Raw genomic sequence first — 16,210 nt, 5'->3', positions numbered from 1 at the left:
GATACATTTTTACAGGTTTTCAACATGAGTACGCCACCTTAAAAAGTGCAGGAAACAGTACCCAGTAAAGCAGAACGTCTCTCTCTCTCTCTCTCTCTCTCTCTCTCTCTCTCTCTCGCTTTCTAGCTCTATCTCACCCTCTCTCTCACTCACTCCCTGCAGTGGCGTGTCTGCTGTAGTCTGAAGTGTGTGTTGTCACTTAAAATGGGGAAATGAAAAGAACTTCTATCCGGGTCGCAGTTTCCACTTTCTTACCTGGTTTTCAACTTTGAATGACTTTCAACTCACCTTCAAGATTTCCTCCTCGCTGGTAAGTGTGCTTCCTTCCAATGTCAACATTCTTTTTTTGCATTTCACATTTACACGGACACGCTCGGAATGTTTCCAAAACAAAGTTAAAAAAAAAAACACCGCAGGCTTTGTCTTTTGTTTGTTACTGGATCACAAATAGCACCTGAAGTCAGATGAAAGGTCATTGCAATGATAACAGCAAATGCGTGACTTCTCCATTGCACCCCATTCCAGGGCAATTACTGTGTGTTTCAAATCAAGTTTGATCTTGTAGTTTATGTGTGAAATCAAATAGCAGCTAGCTCGTAGCAGCCTGCAGCTGAGAGATCATGAGGAACTTCAGATTTTCTCTTTGCCAATCCGGTGTGTGGAAATGTTCAGTGATTATTTCATTAATGAGTTACAGTGACAAATCTAGTTCTTTAAAAACAAAGAAGGTGAGGCCATCCATCCATCCATTTTCTATGCTGCTTGTCCTCATTAGAGTCACAGGTGAGCTGGAGCCTATACCAGCTGACATTTGGGGGTGAGAGGTGGGGCACACCTTGGATTGTCCAAAGTCAATCAAACGGCACATATAGACAAACAATTAATTAACCTAACATGCATGTTTTGGTCATGTGGGAGGAAGCCAGAGTAGAAACACTAATTAACTTATTTTGGGGATATACTGTATTTGCACACTCTTCCTTACCAAGGTGACCCCCCTTCAGGCCACGTCAACATTCCAAAACTTGACTATTCTTCTTGTAAAGACATTTAGATGTATATTTGGTGTGATTATCATGATGTTATTTGGGCCAAAATTGCTTACTGTTCACAAGTCCCTCCACCTTGACTACAGCCAAAATTCTAGCTTGACAAAAACACATTCAAATTCCATGAATAATCCGGATTTTCTGATTAAAGCTTGTTTAATAAAAGGAAAAACCAGCTCGTTTAATAACGATAGTGCTGGATGCCGAGATTGTCCTTGTTGTTTACATTCCGGTCACATTCTACAGTGTAACTGCAATGACATATTTACCAGCGTGACACGCTGTCACATGTCTTCTGTCTGTGTACTAGTCATGATGTCGGAGAGAAACGGCGACCACAATGTGGCTGAGAACGGCGAGACGCACAGAAACCCCACGGAAGTGAAGATGTGTCAAATAGTGCTGCCTTGCCATTCCAACCACTGTGGCGAGCTGAGCGCTGGGCAGCTTCTCAAGTGGATGGACTCCACTGCCTGCCTCTCAGGTAAAGGCAAAGATTCTTAATTAAAAGGACTCAAACTTATAACAGTGTGAACAAAATAACAGTAACCTATTACTTTTTCTTTTTTTTTACACTTTGTACCTTTTCCCCCTGGTTAGGTACATGCACACCTGAAAGCATATGCGTCCCATATTATACTATTTTTCAATAGTTTTAAATCAGACTGTCTTTCCTGTATTGGGTGTGTCTTTGCCAGAATCTAGTCTTGGTGCTAAAATGCATACAGTTGATAAGTGCTTTTAGCAAGCCCTACTTGGAACACTTTGTTTTGTGTGTCTGTAGCTTTAATGTTAATGACCTGTGTTTGAGAGTGTGTGGCTGCAAGAAGCACTATTGTGCACTTTATTTACTATTTACAGAAACACTGCAACTCTGCACTTGTCCAACAGATGCCATATGGCACATACGAAAATGTAACATTAAGGAGTGGGACAGGAGAACACAAACGATAGCAACGCTAGCATACTGTAGCTATGTACGCTACAGTGCTAACATCACAGTCACAGTTCAACAGCAACATCATGCTAAGTTAGCTTATTTATTGAAGAAAAATACAGTGATTAAACTTGTAGCTCATGGATAGTTGGTCGAGATCCACGTTTTATTTTAAGATGTGTAGCAACCACACTTTTTTACAAAGTGGTGGGTGAATACATGTGGCAGGCTCATCGAGCTTGGGGCGTATCAGAGATGGTGTCATATCCATGAGGAAGACACCACCAAGTGAGGGAGATGATAGATTTTTCTCACGCTTGGTGCTCATGAATAGGCTGTAGGGACACATATTACTCTTAGCAGTGATGTGTGGTGAATTTCATGGCTGGTGAGGCACTGACTCTTTTGGAGTTTTTGATGTAAGTAGAGGTTGCTCATGAAGATGATAACAAAAAAAAAGAGGAGAATAATTCACTTTGGTGAAAAAAATGTTTTTCAAAATTTTTTCTGATACTTTTTAGACCCATTTATTAATTTTTTTAATAAACTGAAAAACATTTGTGTTCTTACCTTTTTATTTGTGCATGAAGTACATGCAGCCCTTCCTTTCTGATACTTTGTTGTAAAAGTCTGATCACCTCCTGGTGAGTTTGAGTATGTAATCATCCATCTTGGCAGTCAAATTCAATAATTTCTTATTCTTTATTATTATTTATTATTCAGCAGAGCATAAAGATATATTGGATGCATTTGACTTTCTGCAGGCTAGTGCTAGCAGAAAGAAAAAAAAATGCTGGCTTTTCCTTTGGGGAAGGATGTCCAGCACCTTCCAGCTCAGGCATGCCTCACCCATTCAGGAGGCAGCGGTACTCCAAGTGCCTCCCGTATAACATTTGTATGTATTTTATTATTACTAGCAATATTAGCAATAATAATGGCATCATACTTGCATTAAAGATATCACACAGGCTGTAGAAAGCCATGGTATAAAATAAATGTTTTTGAAAAATGATATTGTTGACAGACAAACAAACAAACAAACAAACTGACAAACAGAAATTGGTAGGCGCCATGAGCCAACTCAGTGTGTACTCAGACGGTAGGCATGGCTTGCCCGCTAAGCTGAGAAGCCACGCTCACAGTGGTCTCACCTTAGGTTTCTTCCTTGCATTTGATCAGGAAATCTGAAAATTCAGCGATTTTTACTTAAGAAAATGTTAAAAGCAATTGGAATCATACAGAAAATACATTTACAATAGAGTTCAATGAACAAATATTAATATTTATTTTATGTTATTACTCATTTTTGTATTTTTTATCATGACAGGTAAAGCTCTGCCTCTCACGGGCTCTGTGTCACCTGCCTCCCCTGACCGCATGACACTGACTGTTAGAAATTCATTAAAAGTCCACTTTTGCATAATCGAGGACCTGTATGTGTGTAGGACAGCTTATCACAACATAAACTGACTTTTTTCCCTCCTTTCTCAGCTGAGAGACATGCCGGCTGCTCCTGTGTTACTGCGTCTGTAGATGACATCCATTTTGAGCACACTATAGGGTAATGATAGCTGGCGGTATATCCTGAGTTGATAGTGTCATCATCACCTGTGTCTCCATGTTGATGGTAAAGGGAGATGTGTGTGTGTGTGTTGTAGGGTGGGAAATGTAGTCACCATCATAGCAAAGGTTAACAGAGCCTTCACATCCAGTATGGAGGTTAGTGCTAAATGATGACACAATAGGGAATATCTGGCTTATTTAAAAGAACGTGTTGATTGTTATACTTTAGGTTGGAATATCAGTGACATGCGAGGACCTCTACACTGACAGACATTGGAGGGTTTGTCAAGCCTTCGCCACCTTTGTGGCCAGGAGAACCGAAGCTGGGAAGGTATGAGGAGTGAGAAGCAAGATATGGACCGAAATACACTACTGTATATGGGCAAAAATATATATCAGTTAGTTGGTCCAGGTGGCCCAAATATGGCCTGTTTATCTCACTTAAGTAAGTATACCCCTAACATTTTTGAAACACCAATAATGAGTAGTAATGAGTAGCCAGTGTACAGCTTGTATAGCAGTATAGATTTACTATCCCCTGACGGCCATTATTGTCTATTGTTCAAATCAATCAATCAATCAATCAATAAATAGCTGGCAAATCAAGCATGATGGTGGTAGCATCACAGTCTGAGGCTGCATTAGTGTTTCCAGTACTGGGGAGCTGTGTTTCATTGATTGAAAGGTGAATTCCAACTTAAGGGAGTAGCAAGATAACTGTCTAACCTGCAGTCATGGTGGTGGTATAGAGACATGGTCTGGGAATGCATAAGTGCTGAGTGCATTTAATTTAAACATTCTGAAGAAGAGCATGTACCCTCACTCCCCTCTTTTCCAACATAATATGGAGCCCATACATACATCCAATATGACAAGTGCCTTGAAGAGGAAGGTAAAGGTGATGGAGTGACCAAGTATGTCTCCTCCAGACCTGAACCCAATTCAGCACCTGTGGGGCATCCTGAAGTTGAAGGAAGGTAGGCGGAGGAGCGCAAGGTGTCTAACATCCACCAGCTCCATCAGTGATGTCGTTATCTAAATATTGGCACTTTAGAAACAGTTTGGATGTTCACAATAATGGCTGTGTGAGCTGTACACTGACTACTCAAAAGTATATTCAAACTTCATTCCTATAATATTGTCTCATGATAATAAAATGCTTGCTGAAATGTGAGGGGAGTACTCACTTTTGTCCATACAAGGTAGGTCGTCCGGCTTGTTAAACACCTCTTTGCGTTGCAGGTCCAACTGAAGCAACTGTCTCCTCACACACAAATGGAGCAGATGGAGTACAGCCTGGCAGCAGAGCGGAGGAGGATGAGGCTCATCCATGCTGAGATCATCACAGACCTGTTGAGCAGCAGCACAGCTCAGCTGGGTACGCGCCACCCGTAAGGTTTCCTCATGCATGGAGCTTACGAAAGGCATCTGCACCGCTGGAATATTTCCTTCTACCCCTCGTCGCTCTTGCTGCAGGAGAATGCCAGGAGTACCAAGATGCCGTGCCAGCTGAGCGCACCCGAGTGGAGAGCGTGGAGCTGGTGCTTCCTCCCCATGCCAACCACCAAGTTAGCACCTTTGGAGGCCAGATCATGGCTTGGATGGAGAACGTAGCCACCATTTCAGCAAGGTACAGTATGTGTCCACCATTTCAGCGTTCACAAATTCATTACTGAGTTGGAATTAGAATCATACCAATAGCAATGCAGAAGAACGATACTTGGAAAAACACACTTGATTTTTCATTTTCCACGAATATTATCAAAAAAATAAATGACAATAATATCACAGAAATGTAATATTGTATAAGATATAATATGTTATTTTAACTCCAAGTCTGGCTTCTAGGAGTGTCACAAGATACTCAGTTCACGAGTCGAGACGATACACGAGATTCGGTCTCCGAGGACGAGACAAGATGTGATTTTAACATTACTTTTAAGAAAAGCATAGTGAAAAAATATATGACAATATATTACAATCTATTAATTTTATTTCAACTACATTATACTCTGTATAATGTACGCTACCAAACGCTACCGTCCCCTCCTCCACCCACCAAGTCACCGTACGACTGACAAAAGGGCTCACTCCATTTATGTTATGTAACAAACATGCCAAGGTGCTGAAACCAATGCACAGAGTGAACTCTCTTCCTGCCTGTTTGGAGGTGAGGGACGAGGAAAACAGACACGCACACTGTAGGCACATGGCAATATATTGAGGCAAGCAAAATTATCAAGCTCATTTTCATTTATTGTGTGATTAATTAAATAATTCATTAATATTGTCCCATGTCTAATGCCCATGAGACATTTTTTTCTGAATGAGAAAAATCTTGTTTTAATCTCATGAGATCTTGTGACACCCCTACTGATTTCTATAGTACAGTATTGTTATGTTTTGTTATATTATATTATACAGCTAATTCCTAACTTTCATAGTTGTTTTTCCATTTTTTCTTGATGTCTTTAAATGTTAAATATATGTTTGTAATTGTGCTTTATATTATTTATGGAATGCGGTATTTATTTTTGTTTTGTTTTGTCATCTTTTTGATTCTGCTCTGGATCATTTAGATTTTTTTTAATCTATTTTATTTTATATATTTAAATGGCTCATTGCCATAAATAATATAAAAATAATTGTAATCACTTTAATTCATATTACAGTACTAAATGAAATAATATCATGTTATATAATAATTTGTTAAATTACATTATGCTATGCTATGTTATGCTGTGTTGTATTTTTTATTGTGTTGTGTATCGTTTCCATTTTTTTTTCATGTATTTTAAAAAATTACAGCAAAAGAAATTATTGTTCAATATCTATTTTACACTATTATTTTATGGTAATTTTATGTATAGATGAAGGTTTAAAATGAGAAAGTTACAAACTAAATATTATATGCTTTATTGTTTTATTTCTATTGTCCATGTAGCCGCTTGTGTAATGCTCATCCCACTTTGAGGAGCATAGACATGTTCCATTTCCGTGGGCCGTCTCACATCGGCGACCGACTGGTGCTGAAATCCATTGTAAACAATGCCTTCAAACACAGGTGAGTCTCCAAAAAGCACATTACAAAAAATGTTTTAAACACATCTAGTCATCAGTTGTGTCTCATCCTGTTGTAGTATGGAGGTGGGAGTGTGTGCTGAGGCCTACCAGGGTGGAGAGCCTCAGCGCCATATAAATAGTGCCTTTATGACGTTTGAGGTTCTGGACGGTGATAGGAAACCATGCACGCTTCCCCGGATAAGACCCGAGCCTGTGGTGAGTTACTATTGTTGTCACATCTTGGAGAACTTCCATTTCTTCCCAACGATATAAAATGTATTGATAAGAAAATGGATTATCAAAGCAGAGAACACGTTTCCACACCTTTTAATTATGATGTTTAAATCATGTTACAGGATGGTAAAAGGCGTTATCAAGAAGCCATCGCCAGGAAGAAGATACGCCTCGATAGGTGAGTTTCGGCCATTCACCAAGAGTCTCACAAGAATTTAGTCGGATATAAAATAAAAATAAAAGTAATGCATTGCAATTTAGCAGACAGCTCACAGTTTAATGTTGCTTGAAATTTGAAATTATGAGCGCAATATCAAGGTTTCGTACAATGTCGTACTAGATTCTAATCACAGCATATTGCTTGTACAGACCAATGTAAGCTGTAGATACATCAAATAAAATAATGCTTTTTGTCACTTTAGACTTACTGTACTCCATCCAAGATGGAGGCATGTGCGACACTTCTCCACTTTGCCGCAAATGTACTGTTACGTCCCAATCATTTCTGGTTCAACACACAATTGTTTTGGTACCCACTTGTGTCACTTTCAGTGGATAGTTAATCTACACTGCTATACAAGCCATAGGCTAACTACTCTAAAGTATATCCAAGTTTACTTACAACAGTATTGTCCCTTTAGGAGATACTCGGATAAAAATGCTTGCAGAAATGTGAGGGGTATTCTCACCTTTGAGAAATATAATTATATATTACTTTATACTGTGCTTTGATTAAAAAGTACATTTGGTATAGTAGTTGTAGTAATGCTGAAACTGTGCCACCATTGCACAGTGTGTTTGTCTGTGTTTCGCTCTGAATCTATTGTTTGTCGTATAACAGCATGTGACTCGGCAGAGCTGAATATTACTGCTGAGCAGAGTTTGTCAAGCATAATACGCTCATTGTTGCACTGCAAAGCAGCCTGCCTCCATTCTAATCTCATTTGAGCCATTTTATAGCTAAATGTCTGAATAAATAGCAAGACTGAACGGCCTTTAAATTGCTCAGGTCTTGCTTTTGTTTCCGGAATGTATAGTAAATGCTTTACCATGTTTACAGGAAATATATTATCTCCTGCAAGCAAACTGAGGTGCCGCTGTCTGTGCCTTGGGATCCAAGTAACCAGGTATTGACGGACAACTTTTGCAATGCTTGTCAGATATTGTCTCCAAGCTTCAAGAGTGCTTTGTTTTTCCAGATGTATTTGAGCTACAATAATGTATCTGCACTGAAACTGATGGACACCAGAAACAACTGGGTCTTGACCTCTGAGAAAAATAAAGTGAGTATTATTGGTGGGATTCCGTTACGCATTCTGATGTTTATTGTTTTGGACAAAGTGCACAGTCATGGTGAGTCCTCTGAACAAGCAAGGCCTGTCATTTTTTTTAAGTTATATTGCGTCAGATTGCCCTGAAGCGAAACACATGTGCGGTATCCTGCCCTACTTTTTTCCAAGTTGGACATCACTCATTGGATCCTATTTGTAGGTCAGACTGTACACGCTGGAGGAGAACCAGACACTGTGCTTCAAAGTGGAGATGTATGTCAGCGTCTCAGCCGAGCAGACATTCCACCTGTTGTCAGATCTCAGGAGGAGAAAAGAGTGGGACCGGCATTATGAGTCAGTCACACATTCCTTTAATGCTTTTCACATACATTGTTGAAAATTGACTTCAACATATACTGAAGCTTCTTACTGGTTTGAATGATGTGTTTACTAATACCTGTATGCGGCTGTCCTGCAGGGAGTGCGAGGTAATCACACAGGCGGATGAGGACGACACCATTTATCGCATTGCGACCCCCTCTGTCAGTAAAGGGGGCAAAGGCCAGGACTTTATCTTGCTGGCATCTCGTCGGAAACCATGTGATGTTAGGTGTGTTGTGACGCACTGTACTATATCATAAAACACAGAAATGGCCTCGCTTCACGTTTACTTTTGTCAGATACAGTGTCTCATAAAAGGAGATACACTCCTCAAATTTCAGCAAGAATTTTTTATTAAAGTATCTTCTCAAGAAACGATACTATCGAAATGGGTATCCTTTGGAGTAGCCACTGTAGAGCTTGTAAAGCAGTATCCACTGAAAATAAGTCAATGCACAGCAATTATTGTCTAAATAGATGGCAACACAAGTGAGTAGCAAGATCATTGTGTCTTGCCTACAATCAAGCATGGTGGTGGTAGCATCATGGTCTGTGGCTGCATGAGTGGCACCTGCACTGGGGAGCTGCAGTTCATTGAGGGGAATCATGAATTCCACCATGTGACATAGTCAAACAGAGCATAATCCGCTCCCTTGGAAAACTGGGCCGCATGGCAGTATTCCACTATGATGAGGAGCCTAAACACACGTCCGAGATGACAGGTGCTTTGCTCACGAAGGTGAAGGTGATGGAGTCAAGTATGTCTCCTCCAGACCTGGACCCAATTGAGAAACTGTGAGGCATCCTCAAGCAGAAGGAAGGAAAGTGGAGGAGCGCAGCTCCACCAGTGATGTCCTCATGGAGGAGTGGAAGGGGATTCTAGTAACAACTTGTGCAGCTTTGGTGAATTCCGTGCCCAGGAGGATTAAGGCACCTAAATAGTGACTACTCTTAAGTTATATTTCAATTTAATTTCTATCGTATCCTTCCTTGATCATAAAATGGTTGCCAAAACGTGAGCTAATGTACATTTTATAAGAATGTCCACCACTGCTGCATTGGAGTGCTTTGTCTTGCATGAATTACAGAATCCTTTTCTGCATAACTTCCCATTTATTGACATTTTTCACAGGGACCCATATCTGATAGCTCTGCGTTCTGTCACTTTGCCCACTCACCCTCCAACCGAGGATTACAACCGGGGAGAGGTGCTCTGCGCTGGCTTCACCATCTGGGAAGAGTCCAGCACTGTCACCAAGGTTAGACTTTTGTAAAGAGTTGTCTGTTAAGATGACTGTTAAGACCTTGTACGACTTTTAACGGCTGCAAAACAAGATGCGTATTTTAACCACAATATGTGTTTGGCTATAGGTCACCTACTATAATCAGGCCACACCGGGGGTTCTTCCCTACATCTCTACAGACATTGTTGGACTCTCCTCATCTTTTTACAGTGCTTTTTCTGCCTGTAGTGACTTCCTTGAGGCCAATAAGGACAGCTTGTCCACTGCATCACAACAGCCCATCAGTGCAACTGATATGCTCTCTCTACAAAACGAACAATAGATAACCTTTCTGTCTAGTAATGTTCTGTTCTTTGAATGATAGATTACTTTAAGCCATACTGTGTGACTTTGTTATATTTGAAAATAGGTGGGCATTTATTCAAGGGCCAAGGAAATACAGTAAAGTATGTGCGTATTTTTTCAAATCATGGACTTGTTTTAAGGGTAAAGTATACTATAGGATTTTCAGTTTTTAAACATGAGCACACAATGTTCCTCTTGGATTTAAAGTACTTATGTGTTATTGGACCCAACTAGTGTGACTCTTTTTGTGCAATAATAATTTCTCAGCCAAATTTATTTTAATGTATGACCTTAAACAGTAATTTTTAATGGTACAACCATGTTACAAAGTTATACCAGTACTTGCTTTGTGTCGTTTAAATGTGTGATATATATTTGGTGTATAATAGTGCAATTTTAATGTTTAAAGATCATGGGATCATGTTTAGCATTTCTGACTGACTTGAACAAGTGGTAATATGTATATTTTCACTGTCGAAGTATCTCACATGACATGCTGTGTTGATTAACTGGAACAATAAACATTAGAGCATATCTCTCTTCATTTACAGTTATTTTTAGAGTGAAACATTCAGGTATAAACCAATCTTGCTGTGCCTACATACATAGAGGAGGCTTGTAAAAGCATGCTGTGAGATGCTATAAAGTTTGAAACGGTGGCATGCACAAGGCTATGCAGTAAAATTGATTTGTCTTTGTTATGTTTGCATGCCTAAGAAAAAAAATGACCATGCACTCACTCTTGTGAGGTCATTTGGTAGCTAATGGTCAGCACTGCAGTGCTAGCTCTTCTGTGCTATTTTAGGAATGTATTGTGCCTTTGCCTGGCATCCTGCACCTGTCTGGCCCCACTGACTGGTCATTGCACATGCTTATGTCGATGCTTGCACGTGCAAAATGCATACGCTTTTTGTAAATACATTTTTTATAATTATTGAAACAAATCAGACTAAAAATTAAATCAAACCATAGTATTGAAAATTGGCTGTAAACACAGTAATGAGTATTGACCCTAGAGGGTTTGCCATAGGTCTACACGTGGAAAATGGTACCCCTTAGGGGAGCATTGTCAGTTCAGTCCTATTTTCAATCATGATCAACAGGATTTACAGAGTAGGTCCGGTTGTGTTCCACACTCTTATTCAGAAGGTGGCAGTAATGTACACCTAAAAGCTCCTTGCCAACCGCCAATAAACAGTAGAAGAAGAAGGTCCGTTGGCTAAGAATGTGAGCTTCCTGTGTCTGTCCTGCTACCCAATATCTATGCAAAAGTCAAGTTTGAGCTGGCCGTTTTTATTACCACAACACTCGAGACAAATGAATAAATGTACGTTGCACTTCTCATGACATGACATGACATTTTAGAGCGACTGTGCAGAAACAGCGTTCACGTGACTGACAATCCCGGAAGTGAAGTCGTCGGTAGTTGAAGCCACATGGCGTATTTGCTAAAACAAACATTAGTTGGTAACTACGTGAACCGGGAGCGCAGATTTAATGTTATAAACCAATCGTACTAAAAACCATGTAAATAAACGTATGGTGCGTTTGTCGTGATAACTTAAACAACACCCTCGCGTGTCTTTGGCGTAAACACAGTCACGTGACAGACCAAACCCGGAAATGACACTGGAAGCCGTGAAAGCTACACCGTGCATATGCTAAAACAAACAACATTGTAAGATAGTTCTACACGTATGAAATGGCCCTCGTGGGTAACGACATGAACCAGCGTTGTATCCGTGATATGAAATCTGCAACAGTGGACAGGTTGAGCAGATTCAATTCTCTGCGCGGTGAGTTGCCGTCCCCTAGTCGGACTGCTCGAAGTGCAATTGAGTTAAACCTTTCCTCACAGCGTGTATTTCTTGTTTAGAACACTTACAAACTGTCATGTGCCTTCTTTGCCCGAAGGTCGGCAGGTGGACGCTTGTGAATTTTGGGACGTGGTGGTCGTGACCGCAATGGACGAGAGGCAGAAAGATGCCTATGAAGATAAGATCAGAAGAAAACTTGGCGACATAGTACTCCCGCTCGGAATTCCCTACAAAGTCTTTTCCGATCCCCCTGGATGTAAAATAGGTGAGTGTGGCATCCTGCTCAATTCATATTAACATTTTTTAAATGAGTTGAGGTGGTTGTTATTTCCATATTTATTGCGATTCAACACTATGGCCACATAAAAAATTTAAGCTAACCAAAATCCACCCATTTTCTATACTGGTTGTTCTCCTTATAGATACGTGTGTGTGTGTGTGTGTGTGTGTGTGTCTGCAATTCTGCTATAAGATCACTCTCAAAGTTTGCCCCTTGATTGGATATACGCCTAAGGAAGCCATACACACAAACGAGGTGATCCCAAAGCTTCTTAGCTACTTGTTTTGCTGTCTGATTGACACATGGGAACGCATGGGCAAGCTTGGTAAAGTGGTCTGTTATAACAACAACGTCCACTGAGTGCTGTCTACTGTCCTCTGCAGAAGTCCAAACACACTAACTCCATTGGGGAAGAAGCCCTGATGCTTTCAAGTGTGGCTGGAGCCCAGGGATCATGTGTTTAGGCCAGAATGCACAGCACTTGACATACACTCCTGATCAAAATCTTAAGACCAGTTGAAAAATTGCTCGAATTAGCATTTTGCACATTTGGATCTTAATGAGGTTTTAAGTAGAGCTACAGTATGCAAGAACAAGAAGGATTGAGACAAAAAGCACTTTGAAAAAGCAACAATTAAACTGAAATTGGCTGTTTATCAGCTGATCAAAAGTTTAAAGCCATCGCTAAAAAAAATAATAAAAACATTTTCCAAACCAGAAAAAAAAATGTTATCAGTAGGACTCAGTAATGAGTAGCTCCAGCGTTGTCCTGTTGAAAAACCCAGCTGTTACCACACAGATGAGGGCCCTCAGTCATGAGGGCTGCCCGCTGCAACATCTGCACGTAAGCATCCGCCCTTTGACGACCCTGCACCAACTGAAGCTCCAGTGTTCCACTGAATTAAAAAGAACCCCAGACCATGATGGACCCTCCTCCACTGTGCCGGGTAGAAAACATCTCAGGTGGGATCTCCTTGTCATGCCAGTATCATTGGAAGCCATCTGGACCGTCAAGGTTACATTTTTTCTCATCAGAGAATAAAACTTTTTTCCACCTTTCAATGTCCCATGTTTGATGCTCCCTGGAAAAGTCTAAACGGGCACTTTTGTGGCGTTTAAGGAGATGAAGTCTTTGAATTGTTTTTTTTGTTTTTTAAAACCTTTTCCTGCAGATGCCGTCTGATGGTTATTGCGCTGCAGTCGGCACCAGTAAGGGCCTTAATGTGGGTGGAAGACCGCCCTGTGCCTTGATGGATAGCCAATTGGATCACAGAGAGGGTGTCTTGTCTCGGCGGCAGCAGATCTAGAACTGCCTGAATCAACTCCATAGCTCTAGTCTCAACAGCAGTCTCCACTGATCATGGACATCCAGAACAGCTTTAACAGTAACAAAATCACAGTAACACTGAAGAGTGTGGGATGGGGACTTGACACCGCCGTTAGCTGTTCTTTTTACTTTGTGACACTAGACCTTCAGTCGAAATGTGTCCTGGATGCCGTCTTGAGTCATTCCCTCAGCTTCAGCAAGAAGGTGGTGTTACTGCTCTGTGATAAGTCTGTGGCTGACTGTTTTTGCAAAAGGATCCCTGCTGACAGCATCAGCCACTATGTTCCTGCTGCCAGGGAACACCCATCGCTGTTCACATGTATCTAACTTAGGTTTTGTTTAGAACTGCGAAGGTGAGCGCATGAACACCAATGACCGACACGGACTGTTTTCTCAGCTGGGAAAAAAAATCTACCGATGGAGGTGCTCGGGCAGCGCAGCCTTCGTCCTGACAGTCAACGCTTACTGAGGCGTTTGGTTGGCAAATATAAACAAAACAGTACAGAATTGGGCACACTCACAGACAATGTCGCTGGCTAAATTGGCAAATACATACATACAGGCAACTTCTGTGTCAAACCTCCTTTTGAAATTGCTCGGTAAATTTCTGGTTGAAAGAATATGGGGAAACCCTATAGAATATATTATGTTATGCAAGTATAGCTAATGCTTTGGCCAATGTCACTTTTGTTTTCAAGGCAATGGAGGTTCCACCCTATACGCTCTGCAGCAACTCAGTGATATCTACGGCAAAGCTCTTTGCAAGATGAGAGTCCTCCTGATCCATGCAGGTACAGTATGTGCACTCAGGTCTTTGGCAAACACTTGTGGGGAGTGTTTTGTTAAGATTAGGTCAAGTAGGGAAGATTGTGATGAGTTTTTAGAATTGGGCCAGTTGAGGAATTGAATAATTGAGTGAGTCGCAGACAACTTTAAGATGATCAGAATAGGCAGTCAACCAGTCAAGATTTAAATCAGAAACCAAGAGAACCTCACTGGAATTTAACCCATTCACAAAAAATGCAAGAGAGGCAAGAGCTTCAGGGGAGGCAGAGGGAGGTCCAGAACAACCTACAATTGTGAGTGATTGGCCATTGGAAAATTTAAGCTTCAAAGCAAGGAGTTCAAATTGTTTATGATGGAGAGTCATGATAACATGAAATTCATTTTTATATATATAGCCAATTCCTCAACTTTTCGAGGGCGACTGCACCGGGAGACATTATACCTACCCATTGATAGCATTGCCCTTGTCAGAGGCTGTGTTCACACTGCAGCTGTGCAGTAAAAAATTTTACTCATATGTTGACCTGTGTCTGATTTTTTTTTTTTTCATGTCAGCGTGAACAGCACAATTCCGATTTTTTTCAAATGCGACTGAGGCATGTATGTGGCTATAAATCCAATATGTATGCAATGTGACTGCAGTATGAACGGTCAGTTTGCATATATCCGTCCTATACGTCATCGAAAGACATATAATGCCGTGCTTACCGAGACTTTGATAAAGGTACTCACCGATGTAGGCAAAAGCTCTTCTTGTCATTTGAAAATGATTTTTAAAAACTGTTACTGAAGCAGCTCACGGTTCCTGCCAGACACATGCTCCTTGGAACAGACGTCACAGCAAGTTCTCCACAAACTGCCATAGCCATAATTCTTGCCTTCTTTCTTCTTAATCTGCTGTGCGTGATCATTTGGTTAAGAAAATATTGACTCCTGTTGCACGAAATCCTTGAAATTGCCACAAAAGCGCACAAACTGCCTTAATCTTTACTTCTGTACACACGGAAATGCGCGTCACTTCCCGGACGCTTTGCTTTCACATTGACAAGTCGCATTTTTTTGGTAATATGAATGGCCAGATTAAAAAAAATCTCATTTTAACAAAAAATCCGTAATTGAGCATCATACCCTGCAGTGTGAACGTAGCCAGAGACTGCTTTATTTAGCTTAGTTTTCGGATAAATTACGAATGTCAGTATTTGTTGATTGAATAAAGATTTTGACGACATCTAGTTTTGACAGCAGACTCCTAATATTAAAATGAATGAATCATGGGCCTGACCTGGCTCTGAATTCATCAGGAGCATTAATGTTATTTAAAGGAAGAGCTGGATTCGGATACATCGCCTGATAGCAGGAGTAAACAGACTATACAAATTTTGCATTTCATATCTGAGATGAACCAATGACAGCATTATTTGCCTTCACAGAGTAAGTGTAATTTTAGGAGTAAAACATTTTTTGCTGTAGCCGATGAAAGGCCAGGCTGTGGCTAGCAAGAGGTTCAAACTGCAGCAGTTGGAATGCCAGTAGATTTTAAAGTCCATAAAAGCAGTCAGGAAGACTCCTTTTTGGAGGGAGCCATGTGCCAAAAATCTACATTTTTGTGGGTGTCTCAATTTGTCATGGATTTTTGCCATTTGTTGGTGAGTCCGGAACGGAACCCCATCAAAAAGAAGCTATCTTCTGTATATTAATAAGTACACAATATACTGTATAACAACCATCATAAAATTAAGACATCATATTGCAAAGAAGACTTGCGACCAAACAATATGTTCTTAAAACCCTGAAAACTTCCCTCCAGGTGGGTTGAGTCAGCGTCTGCCTAGTGCCAGTGCCTTTGGGAAGATCTTTACCACCATGCCGCTGGGCGACCCTTTTTACGAGATGCTGGAGCTCAAACTGGCCAT

The 16,210-nt window shown here is 40.7% G+C and overlaps 2 protein-coding genes across 3 annotated transcripts in view; both read left to right on the top strand.

Moving 5' to 3' along the window:
• The first annotated feature begins 145 nt into the window (after window positions 1-145).
• Window positions 146-10,621, top strand: acot11b (acyl-CoA thioesterase 11b). 2 transcript variants are annotated; one of them, XM_054790814.1, is made up of 16 exons: window positions 146-310; window positions 1,360-1,533; window positions 3,478-3,547; window positions 3,645-3,705; window positions 3,779-3,880; window positions 4,792-4,927; window positions 5,026-5,179; window positions 6,494-6,613; window positions 6,690-6,828; window positions 6,969-7,024; window positions 7,907-7,973; window positions 8,046-8,129; window positions 8,338-8,471; window positions 8,596-8,727; window positions 9,631-9,757; window positions 9,870-10,621. In XM_054790814.1, the coding sequence occupies exons 2-16, from the start codon at window positions 1,362-1,364 to the stop codon at window positions 10,062-10,064; spliced, it is 1,749 nt and encodes a 582-aa protein (XP_054646789.1). In that variant the 5' UTR covers window positions 146-310; window positions 1,360-1,361; the 3' UTR covers window positions 10,065-10,621. The 2 variants fall into 2 exon arrangements, with proteins under 2 accessions (XP_054646789.1, XP_054646788.1); XM_054790813.1 differs by having other exon boundaries at window positions 6,669-6,828.
• A 1,038-nt stretch (window positions 10,622-11,659) lies between these two features.
• fpgt (fucose-1-phosphate guanylyltransferase) overlaps window positions 11,660-16,210 on the top strand; it is a 7,275-nt gene continuing 2,724 nt past the window's right edge. Inside the window, exons 1-4 of the mRNA XM_054789722.1 lie at window positions 11,660-11,883; window positions 12,002-12,169; window positions 14,210-14,302; window positions 16,105-16,210. The exon at window positions 16,105-16,210 is cut by the window's right edge and continues 2,724 nt beyond it. Of these exons, the coding sequence (XP_054645697.1) occupies window positions 11,790-11,883; window positions 12,002-12,169; window positions 14,210-14,302; window positions 16,105-16,210 (461 nt within the window). The 5' untranslated portion in view covers window positions 11,660-11,789. The remainder of the gene's footprint in view (window positions 11,884-12,001; window positions 12,170-14,209; window positions 14,303-16,104) is intronic.

Source organism: Dunckerocampus dactyliophorus, chromosome 10, assembly GCF_027744805.1.
Source record: "Dunckerocampus dactyliophorus isolate RoL2022-P2 chromosome 10, RoL_Ddac_1.1, whole genome shotgun sequence".
NCBI classification, from domain to species: Eukaryota; Metazoa; Chordata; class Actinopteri; order Syngnathiformes; family Syngnathidae; genus Dunckerocampus; species Dunckerocampus dactyliophorus.
Note: the sequence above shows the minus strand (reverse complement) of the source record. Positions and strands in the feature narration are given on the sequence as shown.